This window comes from Schistocerca cancellata, chromosome 1, assembly GCF_023864275.1.
Source record: "Schistocerca cancellata isolate TAMUIC-IGC-003103 chromosome 1, iqSchCanc2.1, whole genome shotgun sequence".
Taxonomy (NCBI): domain Eukaryota; kingdom Metazoa; phylum Arthropoda; class Insecta; order Orthoptera; family Acrididae; genus Schistocerca; species Schistocerca cancellata.
The window spans coordinates 260,131,383-260,157,826 of NC_064626.1; the positions used below are offsets into that span (position 1 = coordinate 260,131,383).

General features: G+C 42.4%; 1 protein-coding gene across 1 annotated transcript in view; it reads left to right on the forward strand.

Moving 5' to 3' along the window:
- Positions 1 to 26,444, forward strand: part of LOC126168752 (G-protein coupled receptor 83-like) — a 187,306-nt gene that overhangs the window by 94,461 nt on the left and 66,401 nt on the right. Inside the window, exon 3 of the mRNA XM_049920587.1 lies at positions 25,801 to 25,941. Coding sequence (XP_049776544.1) covers positions 25,801 to 25,941 — 141 coding nt within the window. The remainder of the gene's footprint in view (positions 1 to 25,800; positions 25,942 to 26,444) is intronic.

The following is a 26,444-nucleotide window of genomic DNA, read 5'->3' on the forward strand; positions in this document are numbered from 1 at the left end:
CTCTCTTGCAGAGTCTGCCACTTGAGTTTGTTAAACATCTCCGCAACGCTATCACGGTTACCAAATAACCCTGTGACGAAACGCGCCGCTCTTCTTTGGATCTTCTCTATCTCCTCCGTCAACCCGATCTGGTACGGATCCCACACTGATGCGCAATAATCAAGTATAGGTCGAACGAGTGTTTTGTAAGCCACCTCCTTTGTTGATGGACTACATTTTCTAAGGACTCTCCCAATGAATCTCAACCTGGTACCCGCCTTACCAACAATTAATTTTATATGATCATTCCACTTCAAATCGTTCCGCACGCATACTCCCAGATATTTTACAGAAGTAACTGCTACCAGTGTTTGTTCTGCTATCATATAATCATACAACAAAGGATCCCTCTTTCTATGTATTTGCAATACATTACATTTGTTTATGTTAAGGGTCAGTTGCCACTCCCTGCACCAAATGCCTATCCGCTGCAGATCTTCCTGCATTTCGCTACAATTTTCTAATGCTGCAACTTCTCTGTATATTACAGCATCATCCGCGAAAAGCCGCATGGAACTTCCGACACTATCTACTAGGTCATTTATATATATTGTGAAAAGCAATGGTCCCATAACACTCCCCTGTGGCACGCCAGAGGTTACTTTAACGTCTGTAGACGTCTCTCCATTGATAACAACATGCTGTGTTCTGTTTGCTAAAAACTCTTCAATCCAGCCACACAGCTGGTCTGATATTCCGTAGGCTCTTACTTTGTTTATCAGGCGACAGTGCGGAACTGTATCGAACGCCTTCCGGAAGACAAGGAAAATAGCATCTACCTGGGAGCCTGTATCTAATATTTTCTGGGTCTCATGAACAAATAAAGCGAGTTGGGTCTCACACGATCGCTGTTTCCGGAATCCATGTTGATTCCTACATAGTAGATTCTGGGTTTCCAAAAACGACATGATACTCGAGCAAAAAACATGTTCTAAAATTCTACAACAGATCGACGTCAGAGATATAGGTCTATAGTTTTGCGCATCTGCTCGATGACCCTTCTTGAAGACTGGGACTACCTGTGCTCTTTTCCAATCATTTGGAACCTTCCGTTCCCCTAGAGACTTGCGGTACACGGCTGTTAGAAGGGGGGCAAGTTCTTTCGCGTACTCTGCGTAGAATCGAATTGGTATCCCATCAGGTCCAGTGGACTTTCCTCTGTTGAGTGATTCCAGTTGCTTTTCTATTCCTTGGACACTTATTTCGATGTCAGCCATTTTTTCGTTTGTGCAAGGATTTAGAGAAGGAACTGCAGTGCGGTCTTCCTCTGTGAAACAGCTTTGGAAAAAGGTGTTTAGTATTTCAGCTTTACGCGTGTCATCCTCTGTTTCAATGCCTTCATCATCCTGGAGTGTCTGGATATGTTGTTTCGATCCACTTACTGATTTAACGTAAGACCAGAACTTCCTAGGATTTTCTGTCAAGTCGGTACATAGAATTTTACTTTCGAATTCACTGAACGCTTCATGCATAGCCCTCCTTACGCTAACTTTGACATAGTTTAGCTTCTGTTTGTCTGAGAGGTTTTGGCTGCGCTTAAACTTTGAGTGAAGCTCTCTTTGCTTTCGCAGTAGTTTCCTAACTTTGTTGTTGTACCACGGTGGGTTTTTCCCGTCCCTCACAGTTTTACTCGGCACGTACCTGTCTAAAACGCATTTTACGATTGCCTTGAACTTTTTCCATAAACACTCAACATTGTCAGTGTCGGAACAGAAATTTTCGTTTTGATCTGTTAGGTAGCCTGAAATCTGCCTTCTATTACTCTTGCTAAACAGATAAACCTTCCTCCCTTTTTTTATATTCCTATTAACTTCCATATTCATGGATGCTGCAACGGCCTTATGATCACTGATTCCCTGTTCTGCGCTTACAGAGTCGAAAAGTTCGGGTCTGTTTGTTATCAGTAGGTCCAAGATGTTATCTCCACGAGTCGGTTCTCTGTTTAATTGCTCGAGGTAATTTTCGGATAGTGCACTCAGTATAATGTCACTCGATGCTCTGGCCCTACCACCCGTCCTAAACATCTGAGTGTCCCAGTCTTTATCTGGTAAATTGAAGTCTCCACCTAAGACTATAACATGCTGAGAAAATTTATGTGAAATGTATTCCAAATTTTCTCTCAGTTGTTCTGCCACTAATGCTGCTGAGTCAGGAGGTCGGTAAAAGGAGCCAATTATTAACCTAGCTCGGTTGTTGAGTGTAACCTCCACCCATAATAATTCACAGGAACTATCCACTTCTACTTCACTACAGGATAAACTGCTACTAACAGCGACGAACACTCCACCACCGGTTGCATGCAATCTATCCTTTCTAAACACCGTCTGTACCTTTGTAAAAATTTCGGCAGAATTTATCTCTGGCTTCAGCCAGCTTTCTGTACCTATAACGATTTCAGCTTCGGTGCTTTCTATCAGCGCTTGAAGTTCCGGTACTTTACCAACGCAGCTTTGACAGTTTACAATTACAATACCGATTGCTGCTTGGTCCCCACATGTCCTGACTTTGCCCCGCACCCGTTGAGGCTGTTGCCCTTTCTCTACTTGCCCAAGGCCATCTAACCTAAAAAAACCGCCCAGCCCACGCCACACAACCCCTGCTACCCGTGTAGCCGCTTGTTGCGTGTAGTGGACTCCTGACCTATCCAGCGGAACCCGAAACCCCACCACCCTATGGCGCAAGTCGAGGAATCAGCAGCCCACACGGTCGCAGAACCGTCTCAGCCTCTGATTCAGACCCTCCACTCGGCTCTGTACCAAATGTCCGCAGTCAGTCCTGTCGACGATGCTGCAGATGGTGAGCTCTGCTTTCATCCCGCTAGCGAGACTGGCAGTCTTCACCAAATCAGATAGCCGCCGGAAGCCAGAGAGGATTTCCTCCAATCCATAGCGACACACATCATTGGTGCCGACATGAGCGACCACCTGCAGATGGGTGCACCCTGTACCCTTCATGGCATCCGGAAGGACCCTTTCCACATCAGGAATGACTCCCCCCGGTATGCACACGGAGTGCACATTGGTTTTCTTCCCCTCTCTTGCTGCCATATCCCTAAGGGGCCCCATTACGCGCCTGACGTTGGAGCTCCCAACTACCAGTAAGCCCACCCTCTGCGACTGCCCGGATCTTGCAGACTGAGGGGCAACCTCTGGAACAGGACAAGCAGCCATGTCAGGCCGAAGATCAGTATCAGCCTGAGACAGAGCCTGAAACCGGTTCGTCAGACAAACTGGAGAGGCCTTCCGTTCAGCCCTCCGGAATGTCTTTCGCCCCCTGCCACACCTTGAGACGACCTCCCACTCTACCACAGGTGAGGGATCAGCCTCAATGCGGGCAGTATCCCGGGCAACCACAGTCGTAGTCCGATCGGGGGATGCGTGGGACGAGCTGGCCGTCTCCGACAAACCACAATCCGGACCCCCACAGTGATGCCCATTGGCAACAGCCTCAAGCTGTGTGACCGAAGCCAACACTGCCTGAAGCTGGGAGCGAAGGGATGCCAACTCAGCCTGCATCCGAACACAGCAGTTGCAGTCCCTATCCATGCTAAAAACTGTTGTGCAAAGAACGTCTGAACTAATCTACAGAGAGCGCAAACAAATCGACACAAAATTTAAACGGTTATTAAAATACAAGATTGCCTAGTAAATGCAGTAATGCTGCTACTTGCGCACTTCTGACACACTGCTCGGCGGCGGAAGGAGACTACGCGATTTTACACTATTCGGGTACTAAAACGCGATGCTACAACTCTCAAATACTATAATACGCCCGAAATTTATGAATTAAACAATGCAAGTACCAAAAACACGCAAAGAAATTAAGAATTAAACTATGTAACAAATGAGTGAGCTAGGAGTATACGACTTGCTGCTGCAGCTGCTTATCCAACGGCGGCAGGGAGCACACTGACTCTGACCAACCGACACTGGCCGTTCAAAACAAAAACAGAAGACAAACGACTACGCGAATTTACACTATTCAGGTACTAAAACGCGATGCGACAACTCTCAAATACTATAATACGCCCGAAATTTGTGAATTAAACAATGCGAGTACCAAAAACACGCAAAGAAATTAAGAATTAAACTATGTAACAAATGAGGAGTATACGACTTGCTGCTGCAGCTGCTTATCCAACGGCGGCAGGGAGCACACGTCAAGGGTAACCGCAGCCATGGTCTCCGAGCTGACAGTCCATGCTGCTGCAAACGTCGTCGAACTGTTCGTGCAGATGGTTGTAGTCTTGCAAAGGTCCCCATCTGTTGACTCAGGGATCGAGACGTGGCTGCACGATCCGTTACAGCCATGCGGATAAGATGCCTGTCATCTCGACTGCTACTGATACGAGGCCGTTGGCATCTAGCAAGGCGTTCCGTATTACCCTCCTGAACCCACCGATTCCATGTTCTGCTAACAGTCATTGAATCTCGACCAACGGGAGCAGCAATCGCAATAGGCTACAATCCGACCATTATCCAAGTCGGAAACGTGATGGTACGCATTTCTCCTCCTTACACGAGGCGTCACAACAACGCTTCACCAGGCAACGCCGGTCAACTGCTGTTTGTGTATGAGAAATCGGCTGGAAACTTTCCTCATGTCAGCAAGTTGTAGGTGTCGCCAACGGCGCCAACCTTGTGTGAATAATCTGAAAAGCTAATCATTTGCATATCACAGCATCTTCTTCCTGCTGGTTAAATTTCGCGTCTGTAGCACGTCATCTTCGTGGTGTAGCAATTTTAATGGCCAGTAGAGTAGTTGTACCTAATAAGCATTCCCCTAAGTTGTTGAGATCAGATCGTAATCAGCGTGTTTCCTTTACTAATAAAAGTGCTGTATTTGAAAAAGAGTTGTTTGGTAGACATAGGATAGTTATGCCCCGAAGCTGATGCGTTCAATCCTTCAGTTACTCGTAATTATATCAGGACTGATTTTCACATGTTTACAGTTTTGTTCTTTCTTTGTCCACCACTTCTTTTTAACCGGTTTATTTTCGTTCCCTAGATTTTTGCTTTCTACAAGATGCCTTTCCAGTGCATATTTTCCATTGTTAATGTATAAGAAACACGTTGACCATTTTTATTTCCCATTTGGCGTCTCCACGTATCGTTGTCGTTTGTCTTCTGATAGTTCATCACAACTACAGATACGTCTGAATTACTGATCAGCCAGAACATTATGACCACCTACTTAACAGCCGGTATGTCCGTCTTTGAACGTATAACAGCAGCGATGCGTTGTAGCATGGAAGCAATAAGGCTTTGATAGGTCGCTGGAGGGAGTTCACACCACATCTTCACACAAAAGTCACCTAATTCCATTAAATTCCGGGGGTGTGAGGGGGTGGGGGTGGGGGGCGATGCGCTCTGATGCCATGTTAAATCACATCCCAGATGCGTTCGATCGGGTTCAGATCTGGTGAGTTGCGAGGTCAGCACATCAACTTAAACTCGCCACTGTGTTCCTCAAACCACTCAAAACACTCCTGGCCTTGTGACGCGGTGCATATCTTCTTGAAAAATGCCTCTACCATTGGGAAACTTGATCGTCATGAAAGGATGTACATGATCTGCAACCAGTAGACGATACTCTTGGCTGTCATGATGCCTTCCGCGGGCTCCACTGGACCCACTAGATGCCCACGTGAATGTTCCACAGACCATAAAGGAGCCGCCGTTCCGCAGTACACGTATCATAGAGCTGTTCCCCTGGAGGACGACGGCGCCCTCCCACTGGCATGACGAATAAGGTATCAAGATTCATCAGACCACGCAACGCTCTTCCACTGCTTGCCGACGTCACAGGGTCAAGATTGGCACATGCATGGGTCGTCGGCTGCATAGGCCCATCGTTAGGGGTGTTCGGTGCACTGTGCGTTCAAACATACTTGTACTCTGCCCAGCATTAAAGTCTGCTGTTAGTTCCGCCACAGTTCCCCGCCTGTCCTGTTTTACCAGTCCGGCATCTGTAATGAGGGGTGGCCGCCCAACCCCACAACCCCAAGACGTCTGGACGTGGTTTCACCTTGGTTTCGCAAAGTGTTGAAGACACTCACTACAGCACTCCTCGAACAACCGCAAGTCGTGCCGTTACCAAAATGCTCATGGTGAGCCTCCAAGCCATTACAATCTGCCCTTGTTCAATCTCTGATAGATCGCGCATCTTCCCCATTCCACAAGTGGACAACATGCTCACTGATACTACATGCACTGTACGTGTGTCTATCTGCTATCACCTGGACGGGTTTATATCGACAGTGGGTCGGTGGTCATAACGTTCTGGCTAATCAGTGTACAGTGTTTTAAGCCACCATGAATTTCTATAAATACTTACCGGTAAGGGATAGTCCTTTAAAAAAAAAAGAAAAGAACCTTGTTTATAAAACAGTGAGTTTCTTTCGGTCTTGTTAAGTTTACCTTCTAGTTTAAAATCACAATGAAACCATCAGTCGCAAAAAAATATCAATTACTAGTAAGACGAGAGAGCAGTGGTCAGTTGAACTAGAATAAATTCTTGCATTTAGGCTCCACAGTACAATATTTGTTAAAGGACATACTTGTTTTCCACCTCACCTCTCTTTATTCAAATGGTTCAAATGACTCTGAGCACTATGGGACTTAACATCTGGGGTCATCACTCCCCTAGAACTTAGAACTACGTAAACCTAACTTAAGAACATCACACACATCCATGCCCGAGGCAGGATTCGAACCTGCCGTAGTGGTCACATGGTTCCAGACTGAAGCTCCTAGAACCGCTCGGCCACAACAGCCGGCGGCATACAGTCTCTAACTGCGATGTGAACGGGACATAGATCTGTGCCACCCTGTTGAGACGGCTCCAGTTCTTCTCGTCTAGGGGTCTGATTCTTGAAGCCAAAAATCTCATATCAGGTCCTGACGGTTGATTTGAACTAAATAAATCTGAAGATTGATGTTGCAGCATTTTTTTACGTAAATATATTTTCTCTCAGTTTAGTATATCATGCAGTATTTTGATTTTTCACATTAACAAAGCCGAAATTACAATATTCGCACAAAATTACATAAATACGTCCGATCGCATCAGAGGTATGCTTACGACTCCTGCAATTTTCGGAAATAACAATAATATTTTCCAAAGGATTTACAATTTTTCTTATCAAATGAATTTCTACTAGTTCCCGTTACATTATTATTTTCAATTATTACTTCATAAATGAATCCAGAAATAAACATATTAAACAGTACAGGATTTCGTAATTAATAATAGAAATTTTAAGTGTGCAAATAATTCGTAATTTCAAATGCTTCTAAAAAAATTTTAACTGTACATTCAGAACTAGTGCTTATCGATTATAAGATCGAAATTGAAATATTTTATAAAGTAATTCCTTTTCACAAATTTTAGCTTGAGATATAAGATACTGTGTGCAAAATTACATGAAAGTTTTCAGCAAAAGCAACTGACATAATATTGACCTGTCCAAAATTCAAAAATAATACTGGTATCGACAACTGTTATTGAGGAAAAGTAATGCTAGAGGAGGATGTCCCGTTGCACAGAGCTCAAAACCAGGCGCCGTACGTCTCCCAAGAAAGTGTTTGGATAACTCCGATACTCACCTTCCAGCATAGAAACGACAAATATTGTTCAGCTTCCTACGCATATGGCCGCAGAGAGCGTGCAGACAAAATTACGGAAACAACATCCCGCACAGGAGCATACAGGCCCGCGCTCGGTCGGCGAATAAAAGAGGAACCTACAGTACTTTGAAGTATGATTCTGTACACTTTACAATGATTCGCAGGGTGTAGATGAAGACGTAAAGGTCTTATAAACCATACAGAAAATTAAATGGCATGGAATACAGATTTTTCTAAAAGAATAGAATATACTGTGCATGCAAGAGAGAGGAAAAACTCACTAAGTAAGACTAGGATTTCGATAACCAAGCAAATACATTTATTTAGTAGTTTATAGTTTTACTTGTCTATCAAAACTTTACCATTTCTTTGAAATTATATATTCCTTCTTGTTTTGTCTTGCTCTATAAGTATTAGGTATTATTTTACGTTCCTGACATTAACAGTTTTTTGCATAGTCAGGTTTTTATGTTTTAGTTGTGAAGGTAAGTAGATTGTCTTACTAATTAAATAAAGATTCTCAGAAGAAATAGTTTGGTTTTGTGGTTGTTATGTGCAATGATACAGGGTCAAGTACAGTAGGTGTTTAGTCTATGGATAAATTGAGAAAAAATTATGAAGAATATACTCGCTTCACCAAATTATTAAGCTGAAACAGACTTTTTTTTAGTATTTCTAACTTATTTCACTTTTTGGCTCAAATGTGAGTAGAGGGGCCAGGGTAAAAGTATAATGCTTTCTGTGTGTGTGTGTGTGTGTGTGTGTGTGTGTGTGTGTGCGTGCGTGAGGGGAAGGGAGCTGGGGTGGCTGTAAAGCTATGTGTGGGTGACGTTTTGTTGATTTGGAAATGGGGTATGGTTGATGCAGGCTTGCAGGAGGATGGGGGAGGATATTTCATGTACTTTGCTCGGGACCCACATGACTGGGATTGCCAACAAAATTCCTTTTTATTTACAACTCAATTACATGGAACCCATTGAAGCAGGAGTAGTTGGTACACCATATTTTTCGGAAGATGTCACCTTTTTTCCCCTTCAATGTATTTATAAAACTCCATGCAAATCAGCTTGTAGTTAAACTGGCACTGTAAGATTGATTCCACTGCGCTAACAGATGTCGTTACTTCAGCACTTGAGCCAAGTTCATAAGAGTATTTTGCAAAATCGGGACGAAATTGGGTCTTGTTGGGACAAGAAGGTCCATAACGGTAATGCTCCTATCATAACGGCACGAATGTTAATCCTACCCATGACTGTACTTATGCCCCCGGGCGTAAGGGCAGTGACTGTAAAAAGATCCTAACCTACATCAATAGGAGACGAGCGTCACGCTTTGGCAACGACAGTCACTTTCAAATGAGAAAGGAACTGCTGCTGTTAAAGACGTAGACCCATCTCAATCAATTCCCGAGCGAACTCAACTATCTCGCGAAGGGCATGGCTAACGGCAGCACATGAAGCTGCATGTTTTCAACGAGCAAAATAACACGGAAACAGAACAACAGCTGTCTGGAGGCGTTTAGTTCGTTCCAGCAAGTTGCGGTTTTGTCCCTTTTCAAATGATTCCGATCTTAAGTTCACCGACTGCCCAACAAGCGTTTAACCCACATTGTAGTTGGTGTCGGAGGAGGTCCTGGGGATGTTTTTCATACCATGGCTTGAGTCCATTCAGCCATGGTACCTTGAACACGAACCAAGCTGTACATTTCAACTTTCTCGGTGACCAAATCTGACCCTTACTTCTACATCTTCATGACGAGTATGCTGTGGGCATTACCGTCTTCCAAGGTCACAATAGCAGTGTTCACAGAGCTGCATGCTTACACTCCTCGTTCGAACAATCAGGCATCCGATAGGTATTACTACAGTCTTGTCTTGTACATGTTTACTTGAATTATCGTGTGTTATCCACTTTCCACAATCATTTCAGATATTCTGAGGTATTATTATGCACTCCTTCTTTGATCAAGAATAGTTACAACTCTGACTCTAATAATGGATCCCTCATGTCCTTCAAAATCGGCAGCAATTTCTATTTCTAACACTTTATCATATCTTTTCTACCTGTCGCGCAACCCTTCAATGTACCCTGTCTCCTCTGTGTCTAACAGTGAGACCTTACTATAAGGTACGATAAAAAGTATCCCATGACACTCAGTTTACAGTGATTCAAGGAGTATAGATGTAGACGCAAACTGTTGCATGAAAACACTTGTACGTCTAACGGGGAACTCATGTTGCATGTGTATATGTAATGATAGACTTGTGTCCAACACACTAAAGTAGAATTGTCTGCTGAGACCATTCCAGTACAAATGGTTCAAGTGGTTCTGAGCACTATGGGACTTAACATCTGAGGTCATCAGTCCCCTAGAGCTTAGAACTACTTAAACCTAACTAACCTAAGGACATCACACACATCCATGCCCGAGTCAGGATTCGAACCTGCGACCGTAACAGTCGCGCGGTTCCGGACTGAAGCGCCTAGAACCACGCGACCAACGCGGCCGGCCATTCCAATACAGTCAATGTCAATGTTTGTGTCGACGTTACGAACTGAGAAAAAAAGTGGAGACGAAACCATTGGGGAATCGTCCCAGCAACCATTGAAACCCACTGTCGTAAGTGACTTGGACAAAGGGAAGTCTTTTATAGCTTGGCGCCTGGGAACAAGTATCTCGGAAGATGTGAAGATGATCCGTTGTTAACGTGTTACTATAGTAAACATATGATGGGGGACCCAAAAGAATCCGGACTCCGAGGGCGCAGGGTTCTCACGCTAGATGGTGTAAGTAGAGACCTTCATGAAACAGCTGTGCAGACGGCGTCAGTGTAGAGCTGAATGTGCAAGTGTGGTATTGTGTTTCTCTGACTGTTGGCGGGCTACCTCTGCGAAGTCGTTATGGCAACTTAAAAAGAACAAATAGTGTGTGTGAGATTTGTTTCCTGCTTAAAAAAACTGCAACGGAGACACACCAAATGTTTCAGGAAGCTTTCCAGGAGGACGCTATGAGCCGCAAATAGGTTTTCGAGTGGTTTGGGCGCTTTAAACGTGGTGAGATGTGTGTTGAAGACCAAGCTCGTTCTGGGCGCCCTTCAACATCGCGAAATGAGGAGAACATTGAAAAGGTCCGCCAAAAGATCAACGAGGATCGTCGCAAAACTATCGACCAAATTTGAGCAGAGACAGGAATCAGTTGGAGCTCGTGCCAGCGGATTTTGAGTGAGGATTTGCACATGAGACGTGTTGCTGCTAAATTTGTTCCGCACCTTCTCACAAAGGAGCAAAAAAGCATCCGCATGAATGTGTGTCAGGACTTGAAAACAGAGATTGCATGTGATCCAAACTTCTTGAACAAAGTCATTACAGGGGATGAGAGTTGGTGTTATGGGTATGACCCAGAAACCAAGCAAGCGTCAAGCCAGTGGTGGACTCCCAACTCTCCCAGACCAAAAAATGCAAGGCAAGTGAGGTCAAATGTGAAGACGATGATCATTGTCTTTTTTGATATTCGTGGAATTGTGCATCAGGAATTCGTACCCCCTGGTCAGACTGTTAACCAGCACTTTTACTTGGATGTTAAAAGGCGCCTGCGAGGTGATGTGAGGAGGAAACGCCCGGAACTTTGGCGATCAGTGTAGAGCTAAATGTGCTAGTATGGTATTGTGTTTCTCTGACTGTTGGCGGGTTACTGCAAAGTCGTTATGGCAACTTTAAAAAGAACAAAGAGTGTGTCTGAAATTTTGTTTCCTGATCGGAAACTCGCCAAATGTTTCAGGAAGATGCATCACGACAACGCTCCAGCACACACGGCCTTACGAGTGACCCACTATTTGGCATCTCAGAGGTGGTCTGTCGTTCCCCACGCTCCGTATTCGCTGGGCCTAGCCCCATGCGACTTTTTCCTATCTCCACGAATGAAAAAAACGCTAAAAGGGGAGCGTTATGACGATGTGGAGACGGTAAAAACAGCTTCGCAAAGGGCACTGGACAATATCAAACTTGAAGAGTTCCAAACATGCTTACAACAGTGGGAAAAGAGACTTGACAAGTGAATCCCATGTAAGTGAGAGTATTTTGAAGGTGACTGAAGTAATTTTATAAAAAGGTTCATCAATAAATTTTTTATGACAACAATCCGGTTCCTTTTGGGCCCCGCTCGTACATGGAAAGAGTTTTAAGAAAGGGTGAAACCAAGTGTAGGTGACATGGTGTTGGACGTCTACGCATCATCACAGGATGTAGAGGTCGGAGGCTTTTCTCCTCCGTAAAGCGCGACAGGCGCCGATTTGTGGTAGGTCTGCCGACATACAGCAATCCTGTATGCGCAAGTATTTGCAGCAGCCTGATTATCGCAGCAGGCGACCCCCATGTATTCCCATGTTGACGCAATGACTTCGTCAATTACCACTGCAGTGGCACGGAGTTATCGAGACTGGACCATAGACCAATGGAAACGTGTCACATTGTCTAGTGAATCACGTTTCTTGTCACAGCAGGTCGATGGTCGTGTCCGGACATGTCGTCATTCAGGCCAATGGCTCCTCGAAACATCCACTGCGCCACGGACGGAGGTCCAAGGGGTCATTATTATGCTATGGGTGATACTCGCCTGGGCTTCCATGCAACTTGTCATGCTAATTCAAGGTACGATGACAGCTGTGGTGTAGATGGACACTATTGTGGGACATTTGCGTTGCTTCGTACTTCATGTTTTTCTCGACGACGATAGAATCTTCCAGTGCTGTGCTACATTTTTTCGATGAGCATGATAGAGAACTCACATTGATGTCCTAGCCACAAAGTCGCCTCACTTGAGTCCAAAGTTACTAGGGTTACCAGATCTCAGAGAGCCGCCCATCGTGCCCAGGGAACTCACCAGGTATACGGACAAATGACTTTAATCTTTGGCCTACACTGTGACTTTACCCTTTAATAATTTTAAATAACTTTGTTCGAAAGTTCATTTCTTATTGCAACAAAACGCTACGTTTTTATTGTTATTCTGATAATTTTCACTGCAACATCTATAATATTCGGCAGCCACATTATTAAAGAAACACTGGCTAGTTGCAGCCAGGTGTCAGCTGGCAATGTCTGCTTTTTATGTTCATTCATTTTGAGTTATCAGTTTACCGTCAATTGTTGGAACGCTCGGATCGCGCATAAGTAGACGGGAAATGGAAATGAAGTCCCATGCTTCTTGACAAAGCGCAGGGGAACAATGCGGGAGACCTGCACCGCCGTACTAGGCAAGGCCCTAATGGAGGTGGTTTGCCGTTGCCTTCCTCCAACCTGTCCCAGTCATCTCGTGACATGCGAAAATCCCTGAACCCGCCGGGAATCGAACACGGGACCCCGTACTCGGGGAGCGAGAACGCTACCGCGAGACCACGAGCGGCGGACATCATTAGACTAGCTTTCATAATTCAGAATAGTGAATAATAACAACGAAATGAAGACACGATATCTAAGTTCGTTTCGTGAAAAACGGTTGCAGGACGAAAATTATAAAGAGTGGTTCTAAAATTTGTCAGCGATGAGTGTATGTCTGAGTGCATTATATCGGAGCTCAGTGCATTCGAAAGTTGGTGCTTTGTGTGGTGGGCGCTTCCGTAACCAAGGTAGTCGAAGTGTTTGATGTGTCAAGAGGCACCATTTCGAAGAGTTACGCCGCATACAGGGGAAGCAGAAAGACATTATCCACTAAGTCAACAAGCGGACGGAATTGAATGCTGAGTGATCTTGAGGGACAGACATTGAACAGGATCATGAAGAAAAATAGGACGGACACAGCTCGAAAAGTCGCTTGAGAATTGTATTACTAAAACAAGACGGAGAGAGTTCCATGAGATGGGAATTGCAGGACGATCTGGAATCCCAAGACCACTCATTAGTGATGGAAATTCCAGTACCATAAAAATTTGGTGCCGAAGCCATAAAACCTGGACTGCAGAGCAATAGAAGAATGTCATTAGGTCGGGTGAGTATTGTCTCACATTGTTTCCAATTTCTGAGCGAGTTAACGTCCAGTGAAACATGCGGGGGGGGGGGGGGGGGGGAGTAGGGAAGGAGAGAGAGAGATCATTGGAGATGATTTGGACAATCACATCATGGTATTTCACAGGTGACATGGTTACTTTGCATGGTCGCAATACTGCTAAGGAATATGTGACCATTTTGGCTCACACGTTCCATCTCATAGTACAGTGTTTGTTCTCCAAAGAGGATGCGGTGGTTCAAGGCGACGGGGCCCCTGTCCACACAACTCGCAGGACTAGTTTTGCGAGCATGACGATCAGTCTCACCGGCCGCCAGTCATCTGATCTCGACATTTCTGAGCCTTTGTGGTCTATTTTAGAGAGAAGAATGCTTGATCTCTGTCCACCTCCACACTATCTGAAGTTGCCACTATTTTGCAGCAATGATGGTATAAAAATTACGTAAATTGAAGGAGGAGGGGGCAGAAATGAAACGAAAGGGGAGGAACTATTGATATCAGCTGCATCAGGACTTTGTGTAGCATCAGCGACAACGAGCAAAAATGTCTGCCAAGTCAGGATTTGAATCTGGTATTTCCTGCTTACCAGGTAGTTATGTTACCCACTGTGCCACCCGGACACAGTGTATCGCAACTGTGCTATCTCGAAATGCCTATCAGCATATTCCCACATAGTGCAACATATCTGCAATCCATGTCCAGCATGTCCTCCATGCTCGCTACTTGGTGACTCCCGCAGCTGATATCAATAGTCCCTTCTCTTTCCTTTCCTTTCTCCCCCACACTTCCTCCTCATCAGAATTGTCCGAAAGAACAGACGCCATGCTTTCATACAAATGATGGTATAAGATATCCTTGAAAACCCTACCGAACCAGTATTTATCCACTCTCAGGCAGCTGGATGCTGTTTTGCATGCAAGCTGTTTTTCTAGACTGTGTTCTGTTTTTGGTGTTTCCATACTTTTGTCCGACCCCTATGTTCCTGATATCAACCGAGCAATAAGTCGCACTGGTAAGGCACTGGACTCGCATCCGTGATAACGATGGTTCAAATTCCCGTCTACTCATCACTTTCCGTGATTACGCCCCAAATCGCTTGAGCTAAATACCGGAGTGGCTGTTTTGAAAAAGATATGTTCGAAGCGCCTTCCCTAGGAAGCCGTATGCAGCTGCAACTTTCATACCCTCACACTGGAAGCCCTTAGATGTTGTACTAATTCCTTCTAGTGTCTTATATTGAATCTGAAAAGGGTAATATTATGTTATCGCGACTTATTGTTATACTTCGTTATATTCCTTAATCTACCAATTATTTCTTATTGCATAAGAACGTCAGTGTGTCTATATATGTGTACATGGATCCTTAGCTGCCTGCCCCCCGTGCGTTGGTTTGGCTTCACCTTCGAAACATGGAACAAGTTTTTAAATCCCGTGAAAAAATTTGTCATTTGTTTCGAAATACAGGCGCCTTCCTGATTAGCCTCTTACAGTTAGACGATCAAATGACGTTATGGCCAATAGGCCCGACGCTCTCAGAGGGTCGTCATTGTTTCATGCTATGCTTTATTTCAGTGGCATGTAATTTGTAGTAATGAGTATGATTTGTAGATGATCTCTTACGTCTTTGTGTTATCCCCTGCTCTAGCACAACAAGTATTAATCGTTCACTCTCAGAATTCTATCAGAGCAGTAGCTGACGGGAGTAGCTGTTTCGATACAAATCGGAAGACTGTGTATGACTTCGACTTGATATTCAATTTTATGTGGTCGCTACTAATTTACCATAAAACATCTAGTGCGCACAGTGTCTTCCTTGAATATATCAATGATTTAAACCATATCAAACCAACTATATATGATATTTTTATGATTTTAAGTCCACATGTCATATCTGCTTTGGTTTACGAGTATTTTGACGCGCTGAACTCTGAATCAGCCTGGTCTGCTAGCTGAAGATACTAAATCATTCGCATTTCTTTACGTGAGAGTGATTTCCAAAAACAATATTGATAATTTTAACACGGATTAAGATTTCATTTGACTGTAATTATATCGAACTAGGAATTTCTGGAAATAAGCGGAAAACAAAAGTTCTAGTAAACGAGCGTAAAGTCAATAGCAATTGACCGTTTTGGAAAACAACTTTTTTAACAGAGTCAAAAAACGATATCAAGACTAAAAGTAAATCGAAAGTTTTAGTTATTGGTATCCATCTGCAAGGACTTTAAAGAATCTAGCCAAAATTAAAGGGAGGCACGGTTACAGAGAGATGTAAGTATGAAAAAGAGCTATATTTCATGACGTATGCCGATTTCTGTGCTTGATGACGTTACAAAAGCCATTAACATTACTTTTCCGGTATTATATAAGAATAAAGTTCCATAACTAGCTCATTCCATTATAGTTAAACAGGATTCTTCCGAAATGTGACACGGAAGTTTTAGCCGCATACAGTCTCAAACTGCGATGTGAATAGGAACATAGATCTGTGCGACCCTGCAAAAACAATTTTGTCGCGGGTAAAACTGTTTCGAAAATTAAAAGGATAATTTGCTTAGTATCAGAGAGGCTTCTTCTGCACGAAGCGCTGCTGTAGTTCCAACAATTTTTCTGACTTGGTTCTCATGGTAAGATCATATCGTGTCAGAGTCAGCATATGTCTTGAACGGTTTACCCATTCGTTGTTTAAGCTATATATATATATATATATATATATATATATATGGCTTAAACAAGGTACATGATATATATATATCATGTACCTTGAGTTTCGAGTTAGGATATCAAATTAAGTTGTGAATGTACTCGTATCGTATAACTAATTCGTACAGCGGCAGAGAATATTTTAATCCATGGTCCAGTAATGGATGCAAATAAAACTATGCGCAGATTACTTCGTTAAAAATCTCACTTTGAATGCGAGTGGATCAAAGAAAATGCGTGTTAAAGTAGGAAATGGATCATATTCGATTACATCATTTGTTACATGCTTTTGGACTCTGAAATCGCTGTAAAATTTCTAAGGATGTCTTTATGACACAAACGGAAGCAAAAAAATAAATAAATGAAAATGAATTAAGACAAAGGAAGATCAGAACTAAACTAAAGGTCATGGGAGACGAAACCAGATTTCTGATTCGAGGAAAGACAATATGGGTATGCGCTTTTGAAAGTAACTTCTCCGTTATTCTGTTTCAGTGATTTAGGGAACCCACAAAAAATTTATACGTGGATGGAAGAGCGAGAATTTAAACCTGTGTCGTCCCGAACATTAGTCCAGTGTCTTCAGTGCTGTGCTCCTCTTGTGTAGAAGGTGTTCCGGAATGAGTAAGCGTATGGACTACATTAATTCTGAAAAAAAAATGTAGCCTGTGGTACTGTATCTCGAGCATCGCATATTACATTACTTCGAAAGCCGCTTTCTATTGCACGCAGCTGAACACTAGCACGCCAGCCTGAACAGTTGTGCAATCTCGCCTTCTTACACCGAGTTTCCACTTCAGTGAAGTCACAAAATGCAATCATACCTTTCTTCGGCAAGGAATCTAGCTCATCCAACCAGCTATCGTGTAATCTTCAATGGAACTTGCTTTCTGAGCCAACGGACAATAAAGCAATTGGTTACGTGAAGCTTCAAAAATAATTCCTAAAACCGTATGGGCTTTAAGACCAAGGAGTGTTTAAAGTCTGAAAATATTTGCTCTTACGCTTAACAAAATGAGCCACGCAGCCATTACCTACTTAAAAAACTATTCCTCCTTATTATCAGCTCGTGCACAAGAGTTTTTTTATGAATTAAATATTTTATTCTATCTAATAAATTAACTTTTGTAGTGTACAAACACAACAGCTCACGGGAATTTTTGTAACTATAAAACATGTAGGTAAGGCCAAGCGATACGTTACACTGCAAAACATATCCTCTGGTGAAAAAGCAGTGTGAAAGTATTTCTATGAACACCCCTCTTTCTGATTACTGGGCGATGAAGAATCAGCATTTCCAAAGTCTCTAACAGTTAGATGGGAGACTTCTCGAACATAATGGACCCTGCACCACCAGTATTGGTGAGAACCCCAGGGTACTGACGGTGTCTCAGATGGAGTCATAGGTCTTCACTGGATTACCCAAGTTAACTGCTCTCACGCTTAACAAAATGAGCCACGAAGTCAGTGCCTACTGCAACATCCATCCCTTCTTATTATGGTTTCATGAATAACAGTTTCTTGGGAAACAGTTTACAACAAAAGAAATCGTCTTTCTTGAGTTCTAAATCCGAGCATGGGTTGGCAGTAATCTGCCTACAGATCTCTAGCGAAAGCGTCTTTCTGCTTTCTTCTTCGTTTTGAGTAGGAGTTAAAGCCGAAATCTTTTATAATTGATCTAAATATTTCAGATATGATCTTCCTCTACTTATTCTTTCACTGGCACATCGCTCTTCTGTTGTTTTTAGGAATCTCGCATATCTCTGTAGGCAATCAGTAATCCATTGTTTTCTTTTTACAACAGTGTGCCATAATTTACCCTCCCCCTCTCTTTTAATCAGTTAGTCATTTGTGATCAGTGTATTTGATTTTTAAGATACTTTTTAACACAACATCTCAAAGTAATGCAATCTTTCTCTTTCTTTGGTCGACAGAGTATAGATCTCACAGCCATTGGTCACCTCTCTCCAAATATATGTTTTCCTGATTTCCTGATTTGTAAGATCTTTTTGAAGTACATACCTTATATTACGAACGACAACACACACGACACTGGTCTCATATTTTACAATATTTATTATTCCCTTTTACAAACCGATTTCAGCTGTTACGCCATCGTTATATACGAAGATAAACACGTGTGGATGTGAAAGTTGTGTAAGAACAAAGATTTTAAAATAGTCGAAATAGTGCTTCTACAGAGCATATCAGTTCGTTTCCAAAGATAGCAACTGCTAATTTTTGATTTTGGACTACAACGAGAGAATTAATTTTATTGATAATGTGATGAAAAACTATTAAACTTAGATAAAATATGTGACACATTAAAACAGAACTATATAACAAATTTCAATAATTGTTCTGAGAGAGGTCGAGAACAGGGTAGAGAACAACCCCAAATCTCAAGACCTCAATAAATGGAATATGATTTCTTTTCTAAGTCCCTCTGAAAGTTGCCAGGGACCTTAAATTCAGAAACCTTAAAACATGATTTTAAGGGCACAATACTAATAGTCTCATGTTTTGATCAATTATAAATGGTATATACAAGGTAACATGCCGGGAATGCTCCATGTTCTACCTAGGACAAATAGGCCGAAATTTCAACACCACGTACACAGAGGACATTAAAGCCTACATACACAACAGACACACTACATCAGCCATAGCAACACACATACATAATACAGGACACCGATTTGGAAAAATAGAGCAAAATGTCATAAGTACTCCACCGACTAAATAAACGACAGAAAATAGATTTGCTAGAAGAACTGGAGACATATTCACATTACAGAAAAGATGAAGGTAAAATATTAAACGAAAACTTGGAAGTGAATCAGTGAATTGCTTCAGATGTTTCGGTAGTATACTTAAATAAAAATAGTCACACACAGAGACAAGCACAATTGTAAAGGCGATATAAGTAAATTATGATCCAAAGCGTTAAGATAAATAGCCTCTGTACAAAAACAGATCATATTCTGTGGAAGACCTATAATTTTATTTCTGTTGACTATTTTGTAGAAACATCTTCGTAATTGTTTTGTTTATGTACGAAATTTTCGATGTTTAAATTGTAAAGAAAGTAGTATGTGATGTTTAGTGCGTATGAGGCTCTGCACAAATGAACCATAAGAAAACTGTTAAGTACAAATTCTTCTAAATTTCGCCACTAACTTCACAAAAAGATCGATAACCAACTAAAAATTGCGTGTTTCTTATGTACTGCAGTAAAGTCAACGAAATGAAGCAGACTCTCACACATCGACAACATCACATAGAAATGGCACAATACACACAAAAAACGCACTTGACAATGGGAACCATTTCCCGAAACGCGTCGTGTGAAAAGTGAATAAATAAAATCGTGACTGGTAGCAGAAGAATTAATTTTAAACAAACCTATTATACTAATAATTATTTTTTGGCCATTACTAAACTTAACTCTTCAGCTATGGAATAGGGTGGAATATACAAAATCTTTTATAGTTATGGCAAATCCTATATAGGTCAACCTACCATGGCAATATGCATCTGCTTGAAGAAACATCACAAAGTTGGGAACATAGAAAAGGAGACTCTACTTCCGCAGACCACCTGCTTAAAGAAGGCCATATTCACGAGAAGCCCTACATCACATCCATCAAGGGAGGAAGGTTAATTATCTTTAAATAATGGAAATTCATAAACGTATGACCATTTGCCCACACTTAGCACTGAATAATCAGAAACAGCCCCCTTACTCGCCACTTATAACTTGAGATACTACTCATGATCCCAGCCAGACCGTTTGGTAAACAACCTTCTCCTCACATGCCATATTTTTCCCTTGTTTCAACTACTATAGCTTCATTTGCTCTTAGTTTGTATAATCACAGCTGCTTCACTTAATTTCTCAATCTCACTTCTGTATCTTATCTGTTTTTTATACTGGACCTGTCAAAGACAAGATTAATTTGTTCATCCACTCAATTTGAACATTTCACCAAAGTTTATTGTTCAATTTATTTTCTTCTAAAAAAATTGTGTTGCATATTGCATCAAAGTTCAGTAGCTTTTGCATCGCATTTTTATTGAATTAATTTTTTTTTTAGTTCTAAATCTTACATTAACAGTTGTCATATTTGGAACCGAACTGAGATGCTCTGTAAATGAAGTCCTTGATGCTACAACAATTTCACAGCCATACATATTTATCTTTTTACATAATTATGGGGTAACAGCCAAAAATGGGTTTACCAAAGAGAATAATATTGTAGAATATTACACCAGTGTCATGTGTGTTTGCACTCATAGTGAATAAAACGACGGAACAGTGAACCAATGTAATTAAAATATTATTGTAATTATTGTTATTATTATTGAAGGCACTGTTTACTTGTCCCGTTCTACTTCTCACATCTTTGTTTCGTACATCTCGAGTGATCTTGCTCCCTACGTAAGTAAATTAGTAAACTTGTCACAGTAGCTTGTTACTTGCATGTACTCTGTATTTAGCTTCTTCCCACCTTTTGACAAAAAATGTCTCCTTTGTTTTACATTCGTTTTTATTCTTTTCCCATAGCCCGATTTTATTTTTGCTTTGTTTACATGGCTTCAAGGCTTCATTTACAATTAAAACAGCTACTACATGTTGTCAATATGTCTCAGCTAAGTTAGTTTAAGTTAGATTAAGTAGTGTGTAAGATTCGGGATCGATGACCACAGCAGTTTGGTCAAACAGGAACTTACTACAAATTTTTTCTACACGTATCTCTAACAGTTCTGCGATATATATATATATATATATATATATATATATATATATATATATATATATATATATACTCCTGGAAATGGAAATAAGAACACATTGACACCGGTGTGTCAGGCCCACCATACTTGCTAGGGACACTGCGAGAGGGCTGTACAAGCAATGATCACACGCACGGCACAGCGGACACACCAGGAACCGCGGTGTTGGCCGTCGAATGGCGCTAGCTGCGCAGCATTTGTGCACCGCCGCCGTCAGTGTCAGCCAGTTTGCCGTGGCATACGGAGCTCCATCGCAGTCTTTAACACTGGTAGCATGCCGCGACAACGTGGACGTGAACCGTATGTGCAGTTGACGGACTTTGAGCGAGGGCGTATAGTGGGCATGCGGGAGGCCGGGTGGACGTACCGCCGAATTGCTCAACACGTGGGGCGTGAGGTCTCCACAGTACATCGATGTTGTCGCCAGTGGTCGGCGGAAGGTGCACGTGCCCGTCGACCTGGGACCGGACCGCAGCGACGCACGGATGCACGCCAAGACCGTAGGATCCTACGCAGTGCCGTAGGGGACCGCACCGCCACTTCCCAGCAAATTAGGGACACTGTTGCTCCTGGGGTATCGGCGAGAACCATTCGCAACCGTCTCCATGAAGCTGGGCTACGGTCCCGCACACCGTTAGGCCGTCTTCCGCTCACGCCCCAACATCGTGCAGCCCGTCTCCAGTGGTGTCGCGACAGGCGTGAATGGAGGGACGAATGGAGACGTGTCGTCTTCAGCGATGAGAGTCGCTTCTGCCTTGGTGCCAATGATGGTCGTATGCGTGTTTGGCGCCGTGCAGGTGAGCGCCACAATCAGGACTGCATACGACCGAGGCACACAGGGCCAACACCCGGCATCATGGTGTGGGGAGCGATCTCCTACACTGGCCGTACACCACTGGTGATCGTCGAGGGGACACTGAATAGTGCACGGTACATCCAAACCGTCATCGAACCCATCGTTCTACCAATCCTAGACCGGCAAGGGAACTTGCTGTTCCAACAGGACAATGCACGTCCGCATGTATCCCGTGCCACCCAACGTGCTCTAGAAGGTGTAAGTCAACTACCCTGGCCAGCAAGATCTCCGGATCTGTCCCCCATTGAGCATGTTTGGGACTGGATGAAGCGTCGTCTCACGCGGTCTGCACGTCCAGCACGAACGCTGGTCCAACTGAGGCGCCAGGTGGAAATGGCATGGCAAGCCGTTCCACAGGACTACATCCAGCATCTCTACGATCGTCTCCATGGGAGAATAGCAGCCTGCATTGCTGCGAAAGGTGGATATACACTGTACTAGTGCCGACATTGTGCATGCTCTGTTGCCTGTGTCTATGTGCCTGTGGTTCTGTCAGTGTGATCATGTGATGTATCTGACCCCAGGAATGTGTCAATAAAGTTTCCCCTTCCTGGGACAATGAATTCACGGTGTTCTTATTTCAATTTCCAGGAGTGTATATATATATATATATATATATATATATATATATATATATATATATATATATATATAACTGTTAAATACTAATAAGAGTGCCAATAATGAAGCACAGCCTTTATCGAGTCCTTTCTGAAGCTGGTTCTTCTTCCGTTGAGCGCCACCATTAACACGTATGCCGTTTTTGTAAAGTTTCGGTATCAGTTGATCTCTATACTTTATTCCTGCTTTCTTCATGTTTTCACCAAATCCTTTCTGTATATTTAAGAAAAGTTATGCATTCGTTCCTCTATAATTTAGGTTTTTCTCCGGAAGTCATTATTTACCTTCTGCGAATGTGGCCTCAACTTTCTTTGTATGCTGCTATTTTTGATACGTGTGCAATTAAGCTAAGCGTTCGTAAGTTTCACATTATAAAGTATTCGTCGAATAAACTGAAACAACTATTTAATATTCTGCTAATAAAGCACCTGGATTTGTTCAAATAAATTATTAGTTTCAATGATTGCTTTTTATTGTCAGTGTTAGGTTCTTTAGCGCATAGGTTTCACAGAAGTAATTAGTTTATAGAAAATTTTGTATTGTGGTCATCCTCAGCTGTTGAATTGAACCATGATGAATAAGACCGCTTCAGATGTGTGATAAATCTTTATTTGCGACCCAACTACGTAGTTGCACGGCGTTAAAACCATATCTTCGGGGATACAGATTTATTTCATTATTTACTCCAAAAGATGACCCAGCATTCTTTGTTAGTTGTTTAACCGTAAAGATGTCAGTACTCCAGTTTACAATAGACCAGAATGCACGAAACATCATCCAAATAAAGTAAAAGTAAGGCGTGACATGAGGTCCGACCTACTGGATGAACTAGGTGGTCAGTAGTGATGGGAAGAACCGACAGGTTAAAAACGACATTCTGAATAAACGTTTTTCTCGATATTTGTTTGATCTCGGTTGTAACATGTGTTCTTTATCTTTTACTAACAACCAGAAATCTCACTAAGCCATAGCAGCTGTGCTTAAACATTTCATTTTTAAGTAAACCTTTTTTTAAAGAATATTAGAAATTTTTATTCATAAAAGTTGTATTGGTTTGAAATATTACATCATTATAGAAAATGAGAAAAGCGATCTGTGCCATTTTAATAACAACGCAGACAGAAACAAAACCATGGCACAAGAATTGGTACAGCATTGCTCAGACAACGTCTCTGTCGCCGTGTGTCGTGGCTTAAGGTACATGCATTTGTCTCCCATTTCTATGAAATGATAAAGGAGGAAGGAAATTGGTTGCAGCAATAAATTAAAAACGTAACAATTAGTTCACAATACACAATAAAAAGAGAAAGTAGCTGATGTGCTGCATGTGTTTACATATTATGCCTTTATCTGCTTGTAGCCCTTGAAAAAGGACAAATTACCATGAGAAACATAGTTCTTGAATCACAGTTTTTACCCTTTAGCACTGACCATTCGTAATGCCCAAATAATGGCTTGATTGCCTATTGCAGCATGAGTTTTGAGCAGAGTTTCAGAAAATAAGAGTCAATAGGAGATGCTACCGATGTTATGTAGTATTCAACCACTTATCACTTTTCTAGAAAATCAGAGTACGATGGACGGACTAAGTTTTCTTTTATTTCCCTACTTCATGTAATATTGTATTTTATGTACCTTGAAACCTGGAGGGTCAAAATTTTTCAGTCTTTTTACGAGTTCCACGTTCATCAGAGGAAATAACAGCAATGAAAAACCGAAAATCTGCGTCAAATTTTGGAAAAGAAATGGGAATACAATAAACCAGTTCATAATCTTTTCATAGATTTTACAAAAGCATATGATTCAGTATTGCAATCAAAGTTGTACAGAATTCTTTTGGAACTTGTAATACCAAAGAAGTACGTTAGGCTTATAGGAGCGAGTTTGAAAAACACAAAAGGTAGAGTACGCGTGGGGAAATTGGAGTCAGAAGAATTTATAATAAAGAACCGACTTAAGCAGGGAGATACTCTCCGCTACTTTTTAATTTAGTCCTAGAATATATTGTACGAATGGCAGCAGATAATTCAGAGGGTGTGGAGTTAAACGGAAATATTAAGATATTAGGGTATGCAGATGATCTAAACAGCATTAGCGATAGGAAAGAATCGGTAACAGCAAATGCGAATGCGTTAATCAAGGCTAGTGAAGTTGTAGGTCTAAAGATAAGTGAAGACAAAACTAAATACCTGGTTACTACTAGAACGCCAACAGCAGTAGACCAGGAAATGTTAAGAGTTGGAGACATGCAGTTTGAAAAAGTGAACACATTTAAGTATCTAGGCGAGGACATCACTTCGAGAAACGAGATTGAATCCGAACTGAAGAAGAGATTACGGGCGGGAAATGAGTGCTACTTCTCACTGAATAGATTACTTTCATCACGGATATTGTCTAGAAATTTAAAGATTAGAATATACAAAACTATTATTGTACCAGTTATGCTGTATGGGTGTGAGACTTGGTCTCTCACTGTGCAAAATGAAAAGCCGTTTCGAGTATTTGAAAACAAAATTTTGAGGAAAATTTTCGGAGCAAAAAGTAATGACATTGGCGGAGAGTGGCGAAAACTGCATAACGAAGAGGTTCACGAACTCTATTCAAGCCCTGACATAATCAGTATTATTAAATCACGTAGGCTGCGATGGGCGGGTCGCGTAGCTCCAATGGATGAGGGCAGGGCAACACGCAGAGTACTGGTAGGGCACCTCCAGGGAAAACGTCCTGTGGGGAGACCGAGGCGTAGATGGGAGGACAATGTGAAGGCCGATTTGAGGAGCCTAGGTATTGAAGGTGAATGGAAGGAAATAGCCCAAGACAGGGACAGATGGCGAAAATACGTTGCTGCGGTAATGGGCTCTCGAGTCCGGTATGACCAGTGAGTGTGTGAGTCTTCTGTTATGCTCCACAAGGTTTTTCATCCGATTCTGTCATGCTTTTTGTCCTTGCCAAAAAATAAAGCATAAAATTACAATGAAAATATTTATACTTAAGAGTTCTTATTAATTACAGTTGTTGGAATTTTGGAAGGTAGTCATAAGTAAACGACGCGGTGTGTCTGGAAAGGGAAACTGCTCTTGGCGGGCACAGTATTTTGTTGTCACGCAGTTTCAGGAAGGAGTACGATTGCTGAACGCGGCGCGCCCCTGTTGCAGGTACGTGCTGCCGCTGCTGTGCATGATGTACCTGTTCGTGCGCGCGCGTGTCGAGATGAACCTGCGCGGCCCGCCGCTCGCCGCCATCTTGTACCGCGCTCGCAACCACGACCGCCCCGAGTCGCCGAGCGTCGTCTTCAGGTGCGTACCCTGCTGCTGCTCCTGCCCCTCTCACCTCCTCGCTCGAACGAAACTAACCAGGCCACAAGACTCTGGCCCGCTAAAGCGAGGTTCCAGTACAACTTAATACGCTTTCTCTTCATATGCCATTATAATTTACCTTGGAAACTTCCTGGCAGATTTAAACTCTGTTTCTCGGTCCGGCACACAGTTTTAAACTGCCAGGAAGTTTCATATCGGCGCACACCCTGCTACAGAGTGAAAATTTCATTCCTGAAACAAGTTACCTTGTTTCTAATGTACAGTAGCAACCACCCGCAATTTGGTTTTCGTATATTTTATTCAATAACCAGCGTTAGCGGTCTCGGATTCATGCAAATCATCGTCAGATGGCGTGCATTCTTTTATTAAAATACACTACTGACCATTAAAATTGCTACACCAAGAAGAAATGCAGATGATAAACGGGTATTCATTGGACAAATATATTATACTAGAACTGACATGTGATTACATTTTCACGA